This window comes from Salvia miltiorrhiza, chromosome 8 (assembly GCF_028751815.1).
Source record: "Salvia miltiorrhiza cultivar Shanhuang (shh) chromosome 8, IMPLAD_Smil_shh, whole genome shotgun sequence".
NCBI lineage: Eukaryota > Viridiplantae > Streptophyta > Magnoliopsida > Lamiales > Lamiaceae > Salvia > Salvia miltiorrhiza.
Genome location: NC_080394.1, coordinates 7,883,738 through 7,901,651, shown reverse-complemented (window position 1 = coordinate 7,901,651; position 17,914 = coordinate 7,883,738). Strand labels below are relative to the sequence as shown.

General features: G+C 33.5%; 2 protein-coding genes across 4 annotated transcripts in view; both read right to left on the bottom strand.

The window, feature by feature from the left end:
* LOC131000554 (uncharacterized) overlaps positions 1-17,914 on the bottom strand; it is a 407,676-nt gene that overhangs the window by 109,339 nt on the left and 280,423 nt on the right. The window lies entirely within an intron of this gene.
* LOC131000517 (uncharacterized) lies at positions 11,454-17,829 on the bottom strand. 3 transcript variants are annotated; one of them, XM_057926467.1, is made up of 6 exons: positions 17,763-17,829; positions 14,842-16,958; positions 13,419-14,480; positions 13,115-13,337; positions 11,820-12,335; positions 11,454-11,743 (listed from the first exon to the last, which is right to left on the bottom strand). In XM_057926467.1, the coding sequence occupies exons 2-6, from the start codon at positions 16,786-16,788 to the stop codon at positions 11,673-11,675; spliced, it is 3,819 nt and encodes a 1,272-aa protein (XP_057782450.1). In that variant the 5' UTR covers positions 16,789-16,958; positions 17,763-17,829; the 3' UTR covers positions 11,454-11,672. The 3 variants fall into 3 exon arrangements, with proteins under 3 accessions (XP_057782450.1, XP_057782449.1, XP_057782451.1); XM_057926466.1 differs by lacking the exon at positions 17,763-17,829 and adding an exon at positions 17,617-17,745; XM_057926468.1 differs by lacking the exon at positions 17,763-17,829 and adding an exon at positions 17,617-17,745 and having other exon boundaries at positions 11,454-11,732.

The following is a 17,914-nucleotide window of genomic DNA, read 5'->3' as shown; positions in this document are numbered from 1 at the left end:
AACTGTCTTCAATATGATTACAAACTTTATGATTTTTTTTTTATGTTATTTTATTTTCGAAATGAATTCATTTGTATTTGGAAAATTAGGTAATTTGATTGACAACAGATTTTTTTTTAATTACAAAATATATTTATTAAATAATCAAATAAATAAAGGTGGGAAAACTACTTGTATCTATTTTAGTAATTAAATAAGCAACTCGCACTACGATACACAAAGGTAGAAAAACAACATGCACGCAGACGAGACCACTTCCTACGCAGGCGAGATCACTACCTACATAAAAGTGAGAAAACTACCAACACGCCGATGAAATTGAACCCAAGACCGCACTTAGACAAGACCACTACCTACACAAAAATGAGAAAATTACCTACACGCATTGAACCCAAGACCGCACGCAGGCGTGACCACTACCTACGTAAAAGTGGGAAAACTACCCCACACGCATGTGAGATTGAACCCAAGAGCGCAAGCGAAATCACTACCCACATAAAAGTGAGAAAACTATCCATATGCAGGTGGGATTAAAAACAAAACATCTCACAAAAGAGAGTCTTTGATTACTTCAGCTTTGTCACTTAAGCCAATGATTGATAACCGATTTTTATATTATAGTAAATGATAACTGAGTTCAAATACGAGTAACTAATTTACTCGTGCATAAAATTAGTTCCAAATCAAAACAACAATTAGAATAAATAACCCAAGCTAAATTTGATGTGATGAGATTCCTCTTTGGAGTCGTGTTTGTAACTTGTTTGAATTGTTGATTTGTCGGTTTTGAGCAGCTCTCAAGTCAAAATCAAACTTTAGTAGTTTTTGTCATTGTTTGCCGCAGTTGAATTGCCTCAAAAGCCTTACCCAACCCAATATTCGTAGATTAGTCATTAGTGGTACAATTAAGCTGCGCGAAGAAAATACTTAATAAAGCAACTGCACATTTAAATTTTAGACTTATGTAAATTATTTTAAGAATCAGTCGACGTCCATGGTCAAATCATTCCATTGATGACAACTTATAGTATCATTTTGGTCAAATATTGGAACACGAAAAAGCGACATATCCAAACTATAACTTCCAAAAAGTAAATTATCCAGGAAAAATCGAATATGTGAAAATGACTTTGGTGAGTTAGGTAAATAGTAACTTGGTTAAAGTATATTTCGATTTAGTTAGATTTGACTTCAATGAAAATCCCACAATGTTAAAAAAATAATAATTAGGTTACCAGATGGAATTCATGTATGTAGCATTCTTACGCCAACTAAATTAGTGGATATTTACAAGGATAAGTAATCGTTTTCATAATTTCTTTTTTTGAGAGGATCGTTTTCATAATTTCTTTATTCGCTTTATTTGTTCATATATAATGTGGACCATTTTGCACCATTCTTGACATCTTGTACTATAATTGCACTAGTTTTTGGTAACGTTAGCAATTAGTGGATAATAACATTATTTTTAATGTAATTTACGATTCCTTTTCAAGAATATTTATGTCATTGTTGAATATTGGCAACAAGTCTATTTGATTAACCGTTTCTGAAATTTAACCAAAAGAATTATTCCAGCCAAACCAAATTGTTAGGTACGAAATAAATGTGGAATATTTGTGAGCAAAAAAACACTCTTTTTGATTGCATTAGATAAGTAGTTGCCGTGCCGCTTTTGGTTATATTATTAGCTGTAAATTCGGTCAGAAAAAAATCAGATAAACAGAATCAACTTGACATACTTAATTAATGGCGTATAAAAAATATTTATATACGATCTCAAAAAAAAAAAAAAAAAAAAAAAGTTGTCGGCGCTGTGAAGAATTATATTCTACTATTTAGGAGAAAATATTATATGTAAAATTTTATGATGAAAAATAAATTACTTGTGAAGACTATGTGAAGGACCAGAAAATAAATTTAGCTATAAAATTATAATTACTATTATGGGGTTGTTTTAGAGGAATTTGTTGTAAGTGTTAGTGCCTTTAGTTCACCTAGATATATATATGTATTTAGAAATATTGGTATGAGATTTTATTTTTATTTTGAGATAATTGGTATGAGATATTCTGATATGTTTATATATTGCATCTTGTGATTTACTTTTACCTATGCATATTACCTATCTCGAATATCATGTTATTATAAGGTACGTTGATGAAATGAAATATTACACGTAACAATTTAAAAGAAGAATATAACTATATATGAATTTTAATAAATGTTTTGGTGGGCAAGTTGTGGGTGTTGGTATTACGATATTGCCCATCATTTGGGAATAGTGTGCGTGACCAATATCTGGCTTATCCTTCCACGCCATTATGGCTAAGATGATGAAACCACCATCACATCACCTCTTAAAAATCAATAATATAAAATTAAAGATAGAGAGAAAATAAGGAAATTGAAGAAATCATCCTCAAAAGCTTAGGTGACTTATCGAGTATATATATATAATCATAATTATTATCTTAAATAAATTATATATTTATTTGTTTTTCACTGAAAATGACTATTTGAACATTTATAAATATGCATAGTCACGTTTCATCTATTGTGTTTCTTATATTCTAAAATGAAGCCACAGCTGCAATCCGAAGATGCGAAGGCAATATTTTGATTAAGTAAAATCTCAACTGAATTAATTTCATACACACTTTTATTTTTCGAGAACCTAATTTCATAGTATATACACTTGATCGTCTATTAATTTGGTGTTATGAGAGCTAGTTAAAATTTATATCTTGTGTTTATATATCATAAGTAATGTCCATGTCGCGACTATGGTAGGAAGTAGGAACTCATTTGCTAGGCTTGATGGCATATAAAGTTTAATACTCTCTCTATCTCATAAAATTATACAAAGCATCTTTTGACATGAATTTTAATGTAAAATTGTTCAATTATATTGGGATAGTACCCGAAAATAAAAAGATGCATATATTTGAGAAACGTATTAAAAAAAATGCATAATTTTAGGGAACCAATGAAATATGTATGATTAGAGAGATGTTTTTTTACCTAAGGTAGTGATATTTTATTTGCTTCATATGTCTAACATCTCTATTTATATTTTACATATATTTTGTTTGGTTGAGACCTGAGAAAATTAAATTTATATTTCCTAAAATTATCTTTGGGATTATATATCACGTCGTAAACATAATTAATGATGTAAAATAATTAAGAAGTGCAACATGAAAATGTAAGAGTGAAATAAAGTTGATTTTGATGGTGATAAAAAATATAAATGTATGTCGAGCTGTCAATCATGAATGTCGGAAGATAATATTAGAAGGAAAAGGGGCCAAAATCCAAATAATGAATGTCACGGGTAACTCAGGACTTGAATTTATGGATGTGATGAGCCACCCATATTCATTAAATAGTGGTGCTGTGTATTTACCAAATGCCACAAGTTGAGCCACTAGTACTTTTTTGGAAAAATCAATATATTTCCTCAACTCATTATTAAAAAATTAACTTATTTTTTTTTGATCAAGCAAAGTGAATTTTGATTAAAAAACAGGTACCAGAGGTACCAAACAAACACTTACATCAAACGTGGCAAAAGCCCGTTAGAGCACCACATTGCGAAATCCATGTCTAAATCGAACAAACCAAAGATTTTATTCCAACTCCACACCCTAACCTTGATTTCCAAAATAAGATTTTTAACCTCCCACGTGTTGCCATCGAACCTGATGTCGTTTCTCCTCTTCCAAAGAAGCCAACAGCAGCTCATCCAAATAACCATGAGAATCTTCCTGCCTTTCTTATAAGGCCCGCACTCGCTGAAACTAAGCCAATGTTTAGTTGCCGTAGATGGTCGGGCTGTACTAATCCCAGTCCACTGTTGTATCTCATCCCAAAGCTCCTGAGTTTTTGGGCACGAGATGAACATATGATTTGTATCCTCCTCATGCTCATTGCAGAAGCCGCACCGAAGTTCTTCCTCGCTCAAGTTGATATTTCTTTTCCTCAAGTTGCTGCTAGTTGGGAGACGATTGCGCAGCAATCTCCACGAAGTAACAATTGCTTTCTGTGGGGCAGGCGTCTTCCACACCGACGCCAGAATTTTCAGATCAGACCGTTGGACGCCGTTAACACTCCGCTGAGCCTTAATGACCTCATACGCTGATGTAATTGAATATCTCCCGTCCTTGGCGGCTTCCCAGGTCCATGCATCTTTAGTACCTGCAGTAAAAAAATTAACTTATTAAATTTGGCCATATGCTTTCTTAATTTTTATTTTGAGTATTTTGCATTTTGAAATTATCTATTTAACAAAAGTTAAACTCGCGGCGACGATGTTGAACGATTTAAATACGAGAGGGTAAAATAACTATGTACAAGAATTCTTAAGATTTTAAATTATAAATATTGACAAATAAAACAAATTAGTCTCACATTTACTCAATCTGTGTTAGCAGTAACTTGGCTCCTCTTGTACATATACTGAGTGAAAGTGCAAGGAAAAACTATTGTTGAAATTTTGAATTTATTTATTTCAATAAATGAAATATTTAAATTGACTGGTGACGTCGAGTTTGAGCATAACCGAGTATCTTCTTACCCAAAAATGTTGTTTTAAATGATTCTCTTTTGATTACTATGTTTTTTTAGGAAGTAATAAATATATAACATAATCGCTCGCGCGATTTATTCTATTCAAAACTAAAATAAATTATTTTATTCTACTTTCGTGCCTTAATTTATTCCATATGGTATACCAAATGTAATTAATTAATTATGTAACATGTATTAATAAAACATTGAACAGCAAACTATACGCAAAAAAGATCCTAAGTAACACGCCAAAATAAATGTCCATTTTTTTTTTGTCATTGATTCTGTCCATTAATTAATGAGTAGTCCAACTGACTTTAATTTTCATTAATTTCTTTCATTATCAAGGATTCTGTCAACTTTCGATGGGATTATTATTTTTGCATGAATATGTCATCAGCCATCAAACTATTGTTTGATGGGCGCATATATTTGCACTGCACTATTTATAAAAGCATCTAAATCGAGAAAGATGACACATATTTATAAAGAATAAATTTTGAATATATTCATAAATAATGCGAGTTTAACTATGTTATAATGTTCCTACTATCATCTAGAAATTTGACTTGTCACAATGTCACGTGTCTTCGTTAAAAATGAATTTAAGTTTCATTTTTATTAGCTACAATATATTAAAAATGTCTAAAATAGATCCCATAAATCGCCATTTCTTTTTATTGAATTTGAACGTTTGGCTATAACCACATACAAAAATCATAAAAAGTCTATGCACATTATATTTGCAATTTGATATGCAATAATAAATGTGACAAACCCATGATCAAAAGATAATTATAAGTCCAATCTATATAGGTATTTAAAAGATATATAGGTATTTAAAAGAGGAGTTTTTTCCCTCCAACTTTTTCCTCCATTTTTCTCTATCTTCTCTCACTAATTTTTTCACTAATTTTCTCTTCATTTTTTTTCTTTAATTTTTTTTAAACATCATCAAATTTAATTCATGAAAAAAATCTTAAATTTATTTATACAAAGTTGAAACTATACATTTTAAATTCAAGATTTTATTGAGTAATTGATGTGGATTATTTTATTTTATTTCATTATTAAAATATATTTTTTATTTATTTATATTTTAATTTTATTGAATATATTTTATTATTTAAACATGTCATTTAATTGCAACGTTCGTCGTGGATTGCTCGAATAGACGTTCTAGTTCTCCTATATATAGCACTCTGTAAATTTAGTCCGTCGTTATCGGAATTAAGTAAAATGATACTCCCTCCGTCCCATCATTTTAGTCCCTTATTTCATTTTGAGATGTCCCGAAAAGATAGTCCACTTTTCTAATTAATACTATATAAAAATATTATTTTTACTAAATTAACCTTATTTAATGTTTCACTTAAATGTGAAAAGGATGTGTGAAAATAATAAAAAATGGTATAAAAGATAACAATATAAAAATTAAATGCATTTTCTTAATATGTGTGAAAAATGGGAGGGGACTAAAATGGTGGGAGTGAGGGAGTAATAACTGAAAGTTAATTGGAAGAATTAATTAAAGCACGTGGTGGGTTAGTTGGTGGGACAGTGGGACTGAATAATTAATTAGTTGGATTAATTAAGGGTACAAAAAGTATAGTGGGGGTGTGCGTTTTTAGCTATAGCATAGTGATATTTAATGTGCGTTAGCTGTGAAATATCTTTTTTTTTTTGAGAAAAAGCTAGTATTATGAAATATCTTGAAAATTGAGAAATGGATTGTTTCAATGTTCCAACACCTAACACATCCGCAATTGTAGTTGAAGCTTTCAATTTTATCAAACCTATCATAGTGCCCTAAATCATTCTACAAACTAAAAGTCAACATGCTATATACCTATGCATGCACTTATTTCTCTTCTCAATATTGATTCATTTTCCAAAATGCAAACAATATGTGCTGCTGCTGCCAAACGGAATTTAATTTTACAACTCATCTCATTATTAATCTTTTTTAGAGAGGGACATTTTTGTCATTTCACCAGCAAATTTAACATTTTTAGATTGGTGAGTTAAGAAAAAGTGTAGTTACAAACATGATACAAATTGTCAATTTAATCTTCTTGCTATTCTCTAAGATGTTAAAATACGATGTCTATTAATAAAATAAAATAAAATATGAAAATAGGTGAGAAATATGAAAAATGATGTGGGGCAGCTAAAGAAAGTCATCATATAATGAAGGAAGTGTGACTAATCGAGTAGATGCTTGTAGGTTTGGAGTTGTTGAGTGGAACTTACGATTTTGTTTTTGGTGCATAGTCTTATATTTTTGCTTGTGTTAGAAGACTAATTTAGACCCTTTTTTTTTCAAAAAAAAATATACTATAATAGTGAGAGATACTTGGTTTTGTATTGTTATAACTATAATTCATCTTGAATTCATTATAGTACTCCCTCCGTCCCACTATATCTGAGACTCTTTTTATTTTGGGCGTCCCATTGTAAGTGAGACTCTTTCCTTTTTAGGTAAAAGTTTTTTCCTTTAAACAACTTTTCACTTTTTCACTTACACACAAAATACACCTTTCTTAATTTCCGTGCCCAAAAAAAAGGTCTCACTTACAGTGGGACGGAGGGAGTAATATGTATGTACCGCATGAATAATAGCATGATCAAAAAGTGTTTTACAATTCAGAGTACTATAACCTAAATAATTGGAGTTCACCGTCACACCGCCTCTAAATTATTTATTTATTCAACCGAAAAGAAAAGAATAAATATGAATATATTAGTAAATTGATATATGAAAGTAGTGTTAATTATTGAAACATAACCATGTTTGGGACAGAGTATTTTACGATTCAAATCTCCATGACTAAATAGTAAAACAAATTTATAAATGATTATATACAATAATATTAAATATAAAAGGTAAAAATAGATTGTTCAATAACAACACAAAGGGGTATAGCAAATCTTAAAAAAAGAAGAGTATATCAATACTTTACTACTAATATAATAAAAGTAATGTAAGACCATTTTATGATGAAACATCCAAAACCACCATCATTAGACATTAAGTAACAAGACGATGTTCTACCACAATTTTTTCATAGTTGAGAGGAAGCTATAATGGTTTGTGCTTAATAAAAATGGCCGAAATTGTTTTGCAGTTCCTTTTTTCTAGAATATAGCTAACAATATATACTCTAATCTTTATTCAGTTATTAAATTTTTTTAAATAACAAATACTTATTAATTTTATTTATTGGTCATCTTGATATATATATTTTTTTTCATTGAAAAGGTACATCCAAGAAAATAATGAAATTGAAAAAGTAAAAATTAACAAGTAGTCAACAAACATCCAATTTCGGTCCCTCAAAAAAAAAAAAATCAATTTCGGCAAAGGTAAGAAGGGATCAAGTCACAAACACCCAATTAGCATAAAGCGACTGCAATTGATTCATTTATTTATTTATTTGAAATGGGCAATTGCTTCATACTTAGATCCAAGAATTTGCAATTTTGTCCTTTTAATTTCTATACATGGTTGTGCCGTCCTTTGGTAAAAATTGGGCGATTTTCTTGTTTTATGCAACAAAAAAAGCAAGAGTGTGTACCACACTCAACTTAAATTACTATGTTTGACTCTTTAAATTAAAAACCATTTTTAAATGGGACAGATTGTAGTCATGATTTCTTACCATTTAAGCTGCCTAGAGGAAATTATGACACCACCAATGCGGGTTTGTTCAACACAACGTTAAATACTAAAGTTAGATGTAATATTTTAGTCTCTCAGTCACTAAAATATATTTCTCTCCTTTTATTTTTGTTCGTCCCCAAAATATCTTTTTAATCTATTTTTAAAAATAATTCCACTAACTTTTACATATCCTTTATAATTCCTTTCAAAAAAAACTTTTATTCTTACAATCCTCAATTTTTGTGGGATTCATTCTCCACTCTTCAAATACATAACTAATTTTTATTAAAATTCGTGTTACCTTATCTTAAGAAGATGTTTGAAAAATAGATAGAGTATTTTAAATGATCTCTTCCATATTGATAATCGCATGGTGCAAACATATACAAACTCTAATAAAATACTCACAAATATTGTATTACATATTATTTTAATAATGATGTGTCATACAAACGTAAACACAATGCCAACACACAAACACGAACTCTATAGTCTATAGAGTTTGTGGGTATGTCCGCATTATCTTATGTATTTTTATATCAATAAAAATCATATTTTTTTTGGTAAATAGAGGGGGTTTTGTTATCAATGAGCAATGTCATAAAACTTTACAAGCTAACAAAGTAAAGACTATTAAGTGGGTCTAATTCTTCAAATATCTCATCACTTTCCTATTATTTGCTCACATTGTAACTATGTATAGTTGGCACTGTCTAACCACTTGCTCAACCGTACACACATTATCCCCAAATTTCCTTGCATTGCAGCCTTGTTCCACCATCTTATATCAGTGAGATTCCATCCTCCAGCTGTTTTAGGCTGACACAAGTGTTCCCACACCACTAGAACTCTTTTAGTAGTACCAGATTTTCCTGACCACAGAAAGTTCCTACAAGCTGCTTGTAATAGCTTGATGACTTTCTGAAGAAGTAGAAATATTTGACTCCAATAGGATTGAATGCTAGTCAAAACTGATTTGATGAGTTGTATTCTCCCTGCATAAGAAAGAAACTTTGCAGTCCAACAGTCTATTCTTCCTAGAATCTTCTGTATTAATGGCTGGCATTGCGCAATTGACAGCTTCTTTGATGAGAGAGTCACTCCAAGATATTTAAAGGGAAGCTGACCCTTTGTCATACCAGAAGCTTCAAGAATAGCAGCTTGTGTAGTATCCTCCAAAATATATAAAACTCTTGGTTTCATTCGCTTTTAAACCAGATACCTCAGAAAACTTTCCAAAGGCATACAACAACTTCCTTATTGAGCTTTCATCTCCCCTAGTAAACAAGAGCAGATCATCTGCAATAAGCTCAATCTCTTGCACCTAGAGTGGAAGTGAACCATCTTGTGCTTAAGAAGGAAGACCTTGAAATCAAGCACCATCAATATAATCTAAAGATAATATAGTTCCATCTCGTGCTTGAATTATTATACTTCATTCGTTTTTTTAAAAATAATTATTTTTTTATCTGTAGATGCTATCTCACAATAAACCAATACATATTTTCACTTTTTTTTTGTTAATAAATTATATAAGTAAATAAAGAAATTCAAAGATTGCGCGACGAAGGACTCGAACTCAAAACCACACTTTAATTTAACATAAACCTCAATATCTAGTAAGGTGAATTCCTTTATTAATACTAACACTGCCTCAAAGGTGCTTAAAAAAAACCACTACCTTGAAGGTAGGATACTTTTTTCATTCACAATGCACTCAATTGCAATTATTAAAACTCAGGTCACTCTCTCATATGAGTACTTTTATAAGACGAATGGAGTATAATAAAATAGCATTATAGTGTTATTTGGGCGTGTAAAAAATGCGGTAACAACAAAGAAGAGCTTAGGCAAGATAAAGTTGGACTCTTTCACCTCAAGATAAAATGATATGGTATAATGCATGCGGTTCCATGACATATGCCTTCAAGATACAACAGCTAAAACGACTATGAGAAGTTGCACTACAACTTATAATTCCGATAAACTACTAAGAGGGTGTTTGGCTGAGCTTATAAGCTCCTCAAAACAGCTTATAAGCTCCTTCAAAGTGTTTGGCAAAATAAGCTCTTAAACAGATTATAAGCTCTAAATTTAAGTTCCAAGAGCTTATAAGCTCCCAAAAAAATAAGTTCCTCTACTCTAACTTATTTTTTTTATAATCTCATATGCAACAATTATTTTATAAATATTTTCAGCTATAATTTATTATTTTCATCATATATCATTCAAGTTTATTTCACTTCGATTTTCTCTCTCTAGAAAAAAATTCTCTCTCTATCTTATAAGCTCAATTATCCAAACACTTTGACAACTCTTAAAAATTACATTTTACAAGCTCTTGAAACATCTTATAAGCTCTTTAAATAAGCTTAGCCAAACACCCTCTAAATACTCGGAATTGAGTAATGAAGAAAACTAAAATAATAAATTGATTATTTTGTCTGCAAGTGGTGGGATCTATTTATAGTAAGTAGATGCTTGTTCGTGAATTAGGTGCGGACACCTACCCAAGATGATTTTTATTTAAATAATGAGTGAGAAGAAAAGATGAAAAAAATTCATTACACAACTCTTTTTAATCTCATATTCTCTAGAGTGAAAAAAAAATATAGAAATATATTATCGCATCGCCAACTCATAATAATATTATCATGAATTAAAGTGAACATGGATAATTTGAAAAATTTTCCATACTAGCCGGAAAAAAAATATCCACGAAAAGAAGTATCCACCATATAAAACATATAGTACTATAAAGAAAATGGTAAAATGTTACGTTTTCAACTATTTTCTTTCAAAAATAACGCACCCTTATATGCAAGTGAAGTGATGGAAAATTCATGGATATTCCACTGGTGATGAATTAAACATGACATTTGCAACAAATTGTTATTAACAAAAAACACTAAATAAATAAATCAAATAACCAGTCACCTTAAAAGCCTTAAAATATTAAGCTATTCAACATATGTTATAGAGAAGCAAATATTTAAAAGTGGCCAAATGTAAGCTTCAGTTATTTACTGAGCCCATAAAACCAGATTAAATAACTAAATAAGGAGAGCTTGATTTTAATGAACTCAGCCCAGCCCAATTTATTTTTCTTCTGCTCTTTTGAGTTGGGGCTCAATTTAGTTGCTTTGTAAATACCACTGCACTTCGCAAAACAGTAATTAACGAATTTGAAACTTGGCATACTGCTCTTCCACACAAATTAAAGAAAATAATGAAATTTTTTTTCCCCATTCTTTTAGATTACGTTAATATTGGCTAATCATCATCACTAGTACAAAAATCGATGATAGGAAGATTCTGCACAACTATACAGCTTTACCAGTGAGTAATATATGTGCAAGACTCAGCTAGATTTTGTATACACAATTACCAGCGAGGGATGACAGCTAGGTTTCACAAAATGATCGCAGAAAAAAAGTTAGTCGTCATCAGATAAGCAGATAGCAGTAGCTGCTTCGGCGCAAGAGCTCCGGTTACCCTGCAGAGCACCTAGTGTATCACAAAGTAACATTGTTGTAATGACCCAAGCTCGAACTGAATTCAAGTAAAGATGAAGTATACTTACCAGGTAGCTGGTGATGACGATGATGATGCCCCACATCCATTAGCATATCCAATGATGACACGGATGTACACGCCACGGCAGGAGGATAACCAAGAAGTCGAGGATTGTGAGAGTTTGATGGCCACCGTGGATCTGCTAGAGGCTGTTGCTGTTGCTGTTGCTGGAGATTTTGAAAGCCTGATATCAAAGTAGCATTGGGCATGGATGGTGCTGTAGCAGTTATAGGAGATTGATACAGTGGAACTGAGGAATAAATATCTCCTCCAAAATGCGGAAGACTCATGGGATGGACTCCATTGATGGCCGAGTGTCTGGACATAGCTTCAAAATATGGAGCAGGTCGTACAGATGGAGCTGCAAAATGTTGGCTAGTGATAGGACCAGCTCTCGTAGAATTAGGAACTGATATCTGCTGCACGGCTTGCCCAGTTAGCCTTGCAATGTGCGGGTTGGGAGCAGTAGCCCCAGCAAGCCTAACCAAGTGTTGATGGGATTGCATGGAACTGGATGGAAAACCTGCAACAAGAACCACCATTATTCCAGCGATTATTCCACATTACAAGTGCATAGTACGTGGTGCAAACAAGTAAGATAGGACGATCTATCATAGCAATTCAAAATATGTTATCAGTCATTGGCCTGGGCCATAACAAAATAATGTTACGAATTTCACCAGTACAGCAGTTCCTTAATTTGTAACTGAAGGAGAGCCTGCAAGGTTTGTCCTCCCACTCTGTGTGGTTGGCAATTATTGTTAATGCAGGAGCAACCGTTTTCAACTAAGATAAGAAGACACCAGCTCAAATAATGTTCTCTAACCAGGAAATAACTAATCATAATACATGATGTCTATAAATGAAATATGATAACAAACAAACGTTAGGAATATGCAAATGTTTGTGAATTTTCAAGAGTATATGGTGGCCCACTTTGCTAAAAGAGTAAGAGTAAAAGAAAAAAAAAGGAATGAAAAAGAAAAATCACCACCTTCCGTCAGTAGCTTAAACCCATCATTGTGTGAGGTCTCAAAGATATTTAATACTACTAATCAATGTTTTTAGGTGGAGATATTTGTTGACCAAGAAAGCACAATGCATTCTCAGGGAAAATTTTCAAATGATCAAATATTAAGTGAAATTACACCAAAACCAGTAGAAATTAGAGCTCTTGACTACAAATCCTTTGTAAAATGAATTCATCTAAATCGCCTCAAATGATTTGTTATTATGGATATAAATCAAGTATCCAAATTGGATACAAACACAATGTAGATGCAAGAACAGTAAATAATTTACCTTGCAGCATTAGGGGCCAAAAAGACCACATGTTCAAACAATTAAAATTGAAACCACTAGCCAATAACTTATTCATCAAAACTTTCTTCAGCTTCTGGTTAAGTCCATTGTTCTTCAGTGTAAATTGTGCTTGGGCATCCTGAGATTTGAGATGGTATTTCTTTTGTACTTCATCAACAAGTTCCCGTATCTCTTTTATGTATTCAGATTTTAGCCCTACCATCTGTTAAGAGAGAAGGATCTGTTACAAACATCGCTAAAACCTACAAATGAAATATTAGCACCTACAAATTTAGAGACTGACCATTTCTACATGACTTTTCTGCAGTTCTTCAGTTTCTTTCTGAATCTTTTGCAACTCAAGTTGAAGTGGATCAGCAAGCAGAGATGGAGAAACTTGATCACTAGGAAGATGGCTCACACCTCCCAGCTGTAGAAAAGCTTCATGTGGGATTTCATTTGTACTCAGCACCGCTTCTGTAGCTACATTATTCTGGACAGAAGTAGATATCTGAACAGTTGTTGCAAGGGAAGGTTGACTGTCATGTCCAACATCAAGAAAATTACTTGGTTCCAAATCTTCCCTTAATTGAGTCATGGATTCATGTGAAAGCATTTCAGTCTCAGCAGCTCCAGAGGAATTTCTAACCAGATTATGGTTTTGGCTTTCAAGTTCAGGGTATAACAACTTATTACAGCAGACAGATGCATCATTAAGCATGAGCTGCAGTTGCTCATTGCTTTCAACTGGTGGTGCATCAGTATGGGATTGCACTGGGGTTGTGCTGTCAGCTAGTACTGAATTTGAACCTCCAATCTCCATATTAACCTGATTTGTTACAATTAGTGCATCTTCATCTTGTTGTTCTGTACTGGACAGCAAAGGTGATGTATTGTTCAGGTTCTCTGGGAATGAAACTTCAATCCTTGACGTACTTTGAGTTTCTATTGCCGGCACATCTTGGTCTCGGAGTTTGTTATATGATTCCAAAGTCTTTGCAGCACCAACAAGTTCTGATGCAGCAACAGGGTCTGCAGTGTCAAATCTCTCCGAGTCTGCAGCTTCTATCAGAGAAGTCACTCGATCTTCAACAACTGATGTGTCTTGGTCTCGCAGTTGTATAGAGGACTGCTCAGCTATTACAGTGTCAATGATCTTTAAGGTTGAAACTTCAATTCTTGATGAACTTTGAGTTGCTATTGCAGGCTGCTCCCTGGCTCGTGGTTCAATATTTGACAGAGACTCTCTTGCAGTATCAACAAGTTCTGAAGCGACAATCTCAGAGCGAGAAGAGTTTACCTTTCCTAATACCTGTACACCATGGCCTTGTATTTCAGCAGAAGCCACATCTTGATCTTCTCGTACCTACATCACATATTCTATTGTCATCTCATAACAAGCGATTTCAACAATACTTATAAGACAAAGGCAAAATGAGAAGGGGTTGTTATCTATCACTGTCAAATGAATTTGGCATCAGAGGAAGGGAAAATGGGTTGGGGATGGGATTGGGTATACTTGTGTGAGAAAGAACATGTATGTGATGTGTGCCTGCACACATAAATATTATAGATTCTAAAAATATCACGTTGAAGAAACTTTTACTTAAATCCTGTCTCCAAGGTTCACTTACAGATTCTAGAACTCCTAGCTTTTAAGCAACTTCTATATAAAAATAAAATAAGGGAAATATAAGTCATGAAATAGCATATAGAGAGGAGCATACTTGTAGTGGCAACAGGGGATACGGATGTTTGGAAGCTTTTGTTGGCTCCGAAATTTTCAACACTTGTCCAGCTAAATCGAGATCATCAATGGTGGTCCTGTCATTCTCATTTCTCTGGTTTAGCAAAGCATCAGGCAAATCAATTGCATCCCCTTCACCAAATCCTTCAGTAGAAGTATTAGCACTCAATTCCACTGGGTTGACATTATCCACAATTTCATGAGCATCAGTTTCAACCAATTCTGCAGGAATGTCCTTACATAGCTCAGGTAATTGCATGTCACCAAGAACCCTTTCTCCAGAAGCAGTGAGGTTCGCAATTATTCTTTCCGCACAACCAAAAGGCTTTGGTTGAGTAAGCTGCTCATGCTCAGCATCAGGTAAATCAATAGCACCCCCTTCACCAAACCCTTCAAGAGGACTATTAGTACTCAAATCCACAACATTATCCACAATTTTATTGGCAACAGTTTCAGGCAACTCTGCTAAAACGTCTCCACGGAGCTCAAGTGATTGCACTTCTCCAGAAACTCTTTCTCCAGAAGCAGGTACGTTTAGAAAGGTTTTCTCACCACCACCTAAATGAGTATTAGTACTCACACTCACAGAGTTATTATTGTCCACAATTTCATTAGCAACAGTTTCAGGCAACTCACTCTCAGATGGAACCTCTCCATGCAGCTCGAGCAGTTGAACGTCCCCAGGAACTTTTTCTCCAGAAGCAGGTAGATTGGCAAAGATACTTCCCCCAGCACCCACATGCTTTGGCTGATTAATCTTCACAACAACAGCCGGAATCCGTATATCTGAGAAAGATATTCCACCTTCATTTCTCTGACTACTATTTGTTGCACTACTTGGATTTCCATTAGGGGAGTTACATGCTACTTCCTCAGCTGTTGCACCACCAGAATTTCTGGATTTTACAGAATGATTCCCCTTTATAGTCCTACTTGAATCATTATTTTCTCCATGCTGCTCAGTTAAGGGTATCACATCCTTAGCACCTAGGATATGTGTTCTCGACCCAGAACATCTAGAGACTTCTTCATGTTGTGAACCAAATGACTGTTCTTTGCAGTACCCTGTAAGCGTGCTAGAGATGCTGCCTTTTGCTTCGGACAGCCAGCTAGCAGCCTTTTGGATCTCCTCTTTTCTTGCAGCTAATTGTTCTGCCTCAAGAACTTCAAATTGCTTGTCCTTATGGAGTTTGTTCTCCGCCATTTCCTTTGCAAAATTATCATCCAAGATCTTGAGCTTGTCCATTGCTTTTGTAGATTTCCCGTATATAGAACGAATAAAGGACACTTGCAATTTATGATCCCTCTCCATTTTTGATATATTATCCTCCCAAATTCGGTGAAACTCCTGAATTTTCCTTTCCTGTTCAGAAATGAGCTTCTTCATCCGCTTGTCACATTTTTTCTCGACTTCATTTACAGTTTTACCAATATCAGCACTGTTATCCTCCAGTGCTATGTGCTCTTGATCTTCATAATGCTTTTTAATGCCAGAACTCTCTTCAATTGTACTTTTCATAGTTTTTAGATTGGGCGCCCTTCCTCCATCTATATTAGATGTTTCTTTGCCTGATACAGTTTCCTCTTCGCGCACTCTTTTAAATTGAGACTTGAAACTATGGCCAGTCAATTTCTTTTTCTCTGTAACAACTGAGTCTATGGGAACCTTAGACTTTTCAGCTTCCATGGTCACCTGCAATACAGACTTATGCTTCTTCTTCATTCTCTCTTCATTTGTATCCGACTCGGACGAATCGAGTCCCCTACACTGCTTGGAACCGGAAGAACTTGAGGAAAAAATTCCCCTACTGCTGGTGCCCCTCCTAGGAATGCTTGGTGCATTATTCTTCTGAACACTATCAGACTTCCTATTAGTGACAGGAGTTGAAGATGGTATCCTAGGCTTAAGATTCTGTGATTTCGACATACACAATGGCTAAGGATTGTCTTTCTGGTATTTCTGTAGCTAACTTTCCTGCATTCTAGAGCTAAAACTAATGAATGATTTCGAAGAGTTACTTTCTTTGACAATTAACCAGCACTTAATATTTAATTGTTGGTCGAGTAAGGAATCCCTCGCTCTCCTCTACTCCTATTCTGCAACCACAACCACAAAAAGATTATTGGAAACTCTTTAGCAACACTAACTACTTACTCACATGTAGAATAAGTAGCAAATCAAAAATAAGAAAAACACTAAAACATCATACAAATATTACTAAGATTTCCACATATAACATTAAACCTCAGTTGGAATTTCGAGCTAGCAATTGCTTCCACGGATCTTAGATTTCCGTGAGAAAAATAACAAAGCGCAGCACATTATGATCAGAACAGCAGAAGAAGGAAAAAAATGAATTTCGAACATTTTCCTTAGTAAAACCCAAAAACTAAACATAACCTCAAAAAAAAAAAAAAAAAAAAAAAAAAAAAACTCTTAAAACTCAAAGCTTATTAGTATCGGTCCGTCAATTTCATTAGGAAAAATGCACTCATTCACGACATCTCCCAAAACCACCCAGCAATTTGTTTCTACAGACAGTATGCGCGTGAGTTGGTTACAGCCATATGCTGCAAAATAACATATAACAGAGAATCATCCATGGATACTCTAGGAAAACACAAACATGCGACATTAACAGAATCATACCACATAAAAAACTCATGTTCCAAACGCAAATCAGCAACGAAGTAATGTTTGATGGATACAAGTACTTAACAAACTGAGAAGTAGAAAAAAAAAAAAAAATCGAACCTTGCAGAAAAGAGAAGTAGAAATTTCCAAGAAATGATCATGGAAAAAGCCCTTCGTAATGTATTAGGTTTCCAACAAATTAAGCATTAAAAAAAAAAAAGCTAAGGAAAATGAGAGAGAGAGAGAGATAGAGGGAAACTGATCACCTGCAGTCTGCCCAAACATTTTGCCGTAATAGTGAGTCTTGCTCCGCAAGACTTTTTTTAAATTCCCGCAACCGCAGTACGTGATCATTATTTCGTACAAGGCTAAAATTGTAAATGTAGCCTAAATAAATGCAAACTAGAGTTTGCAAATT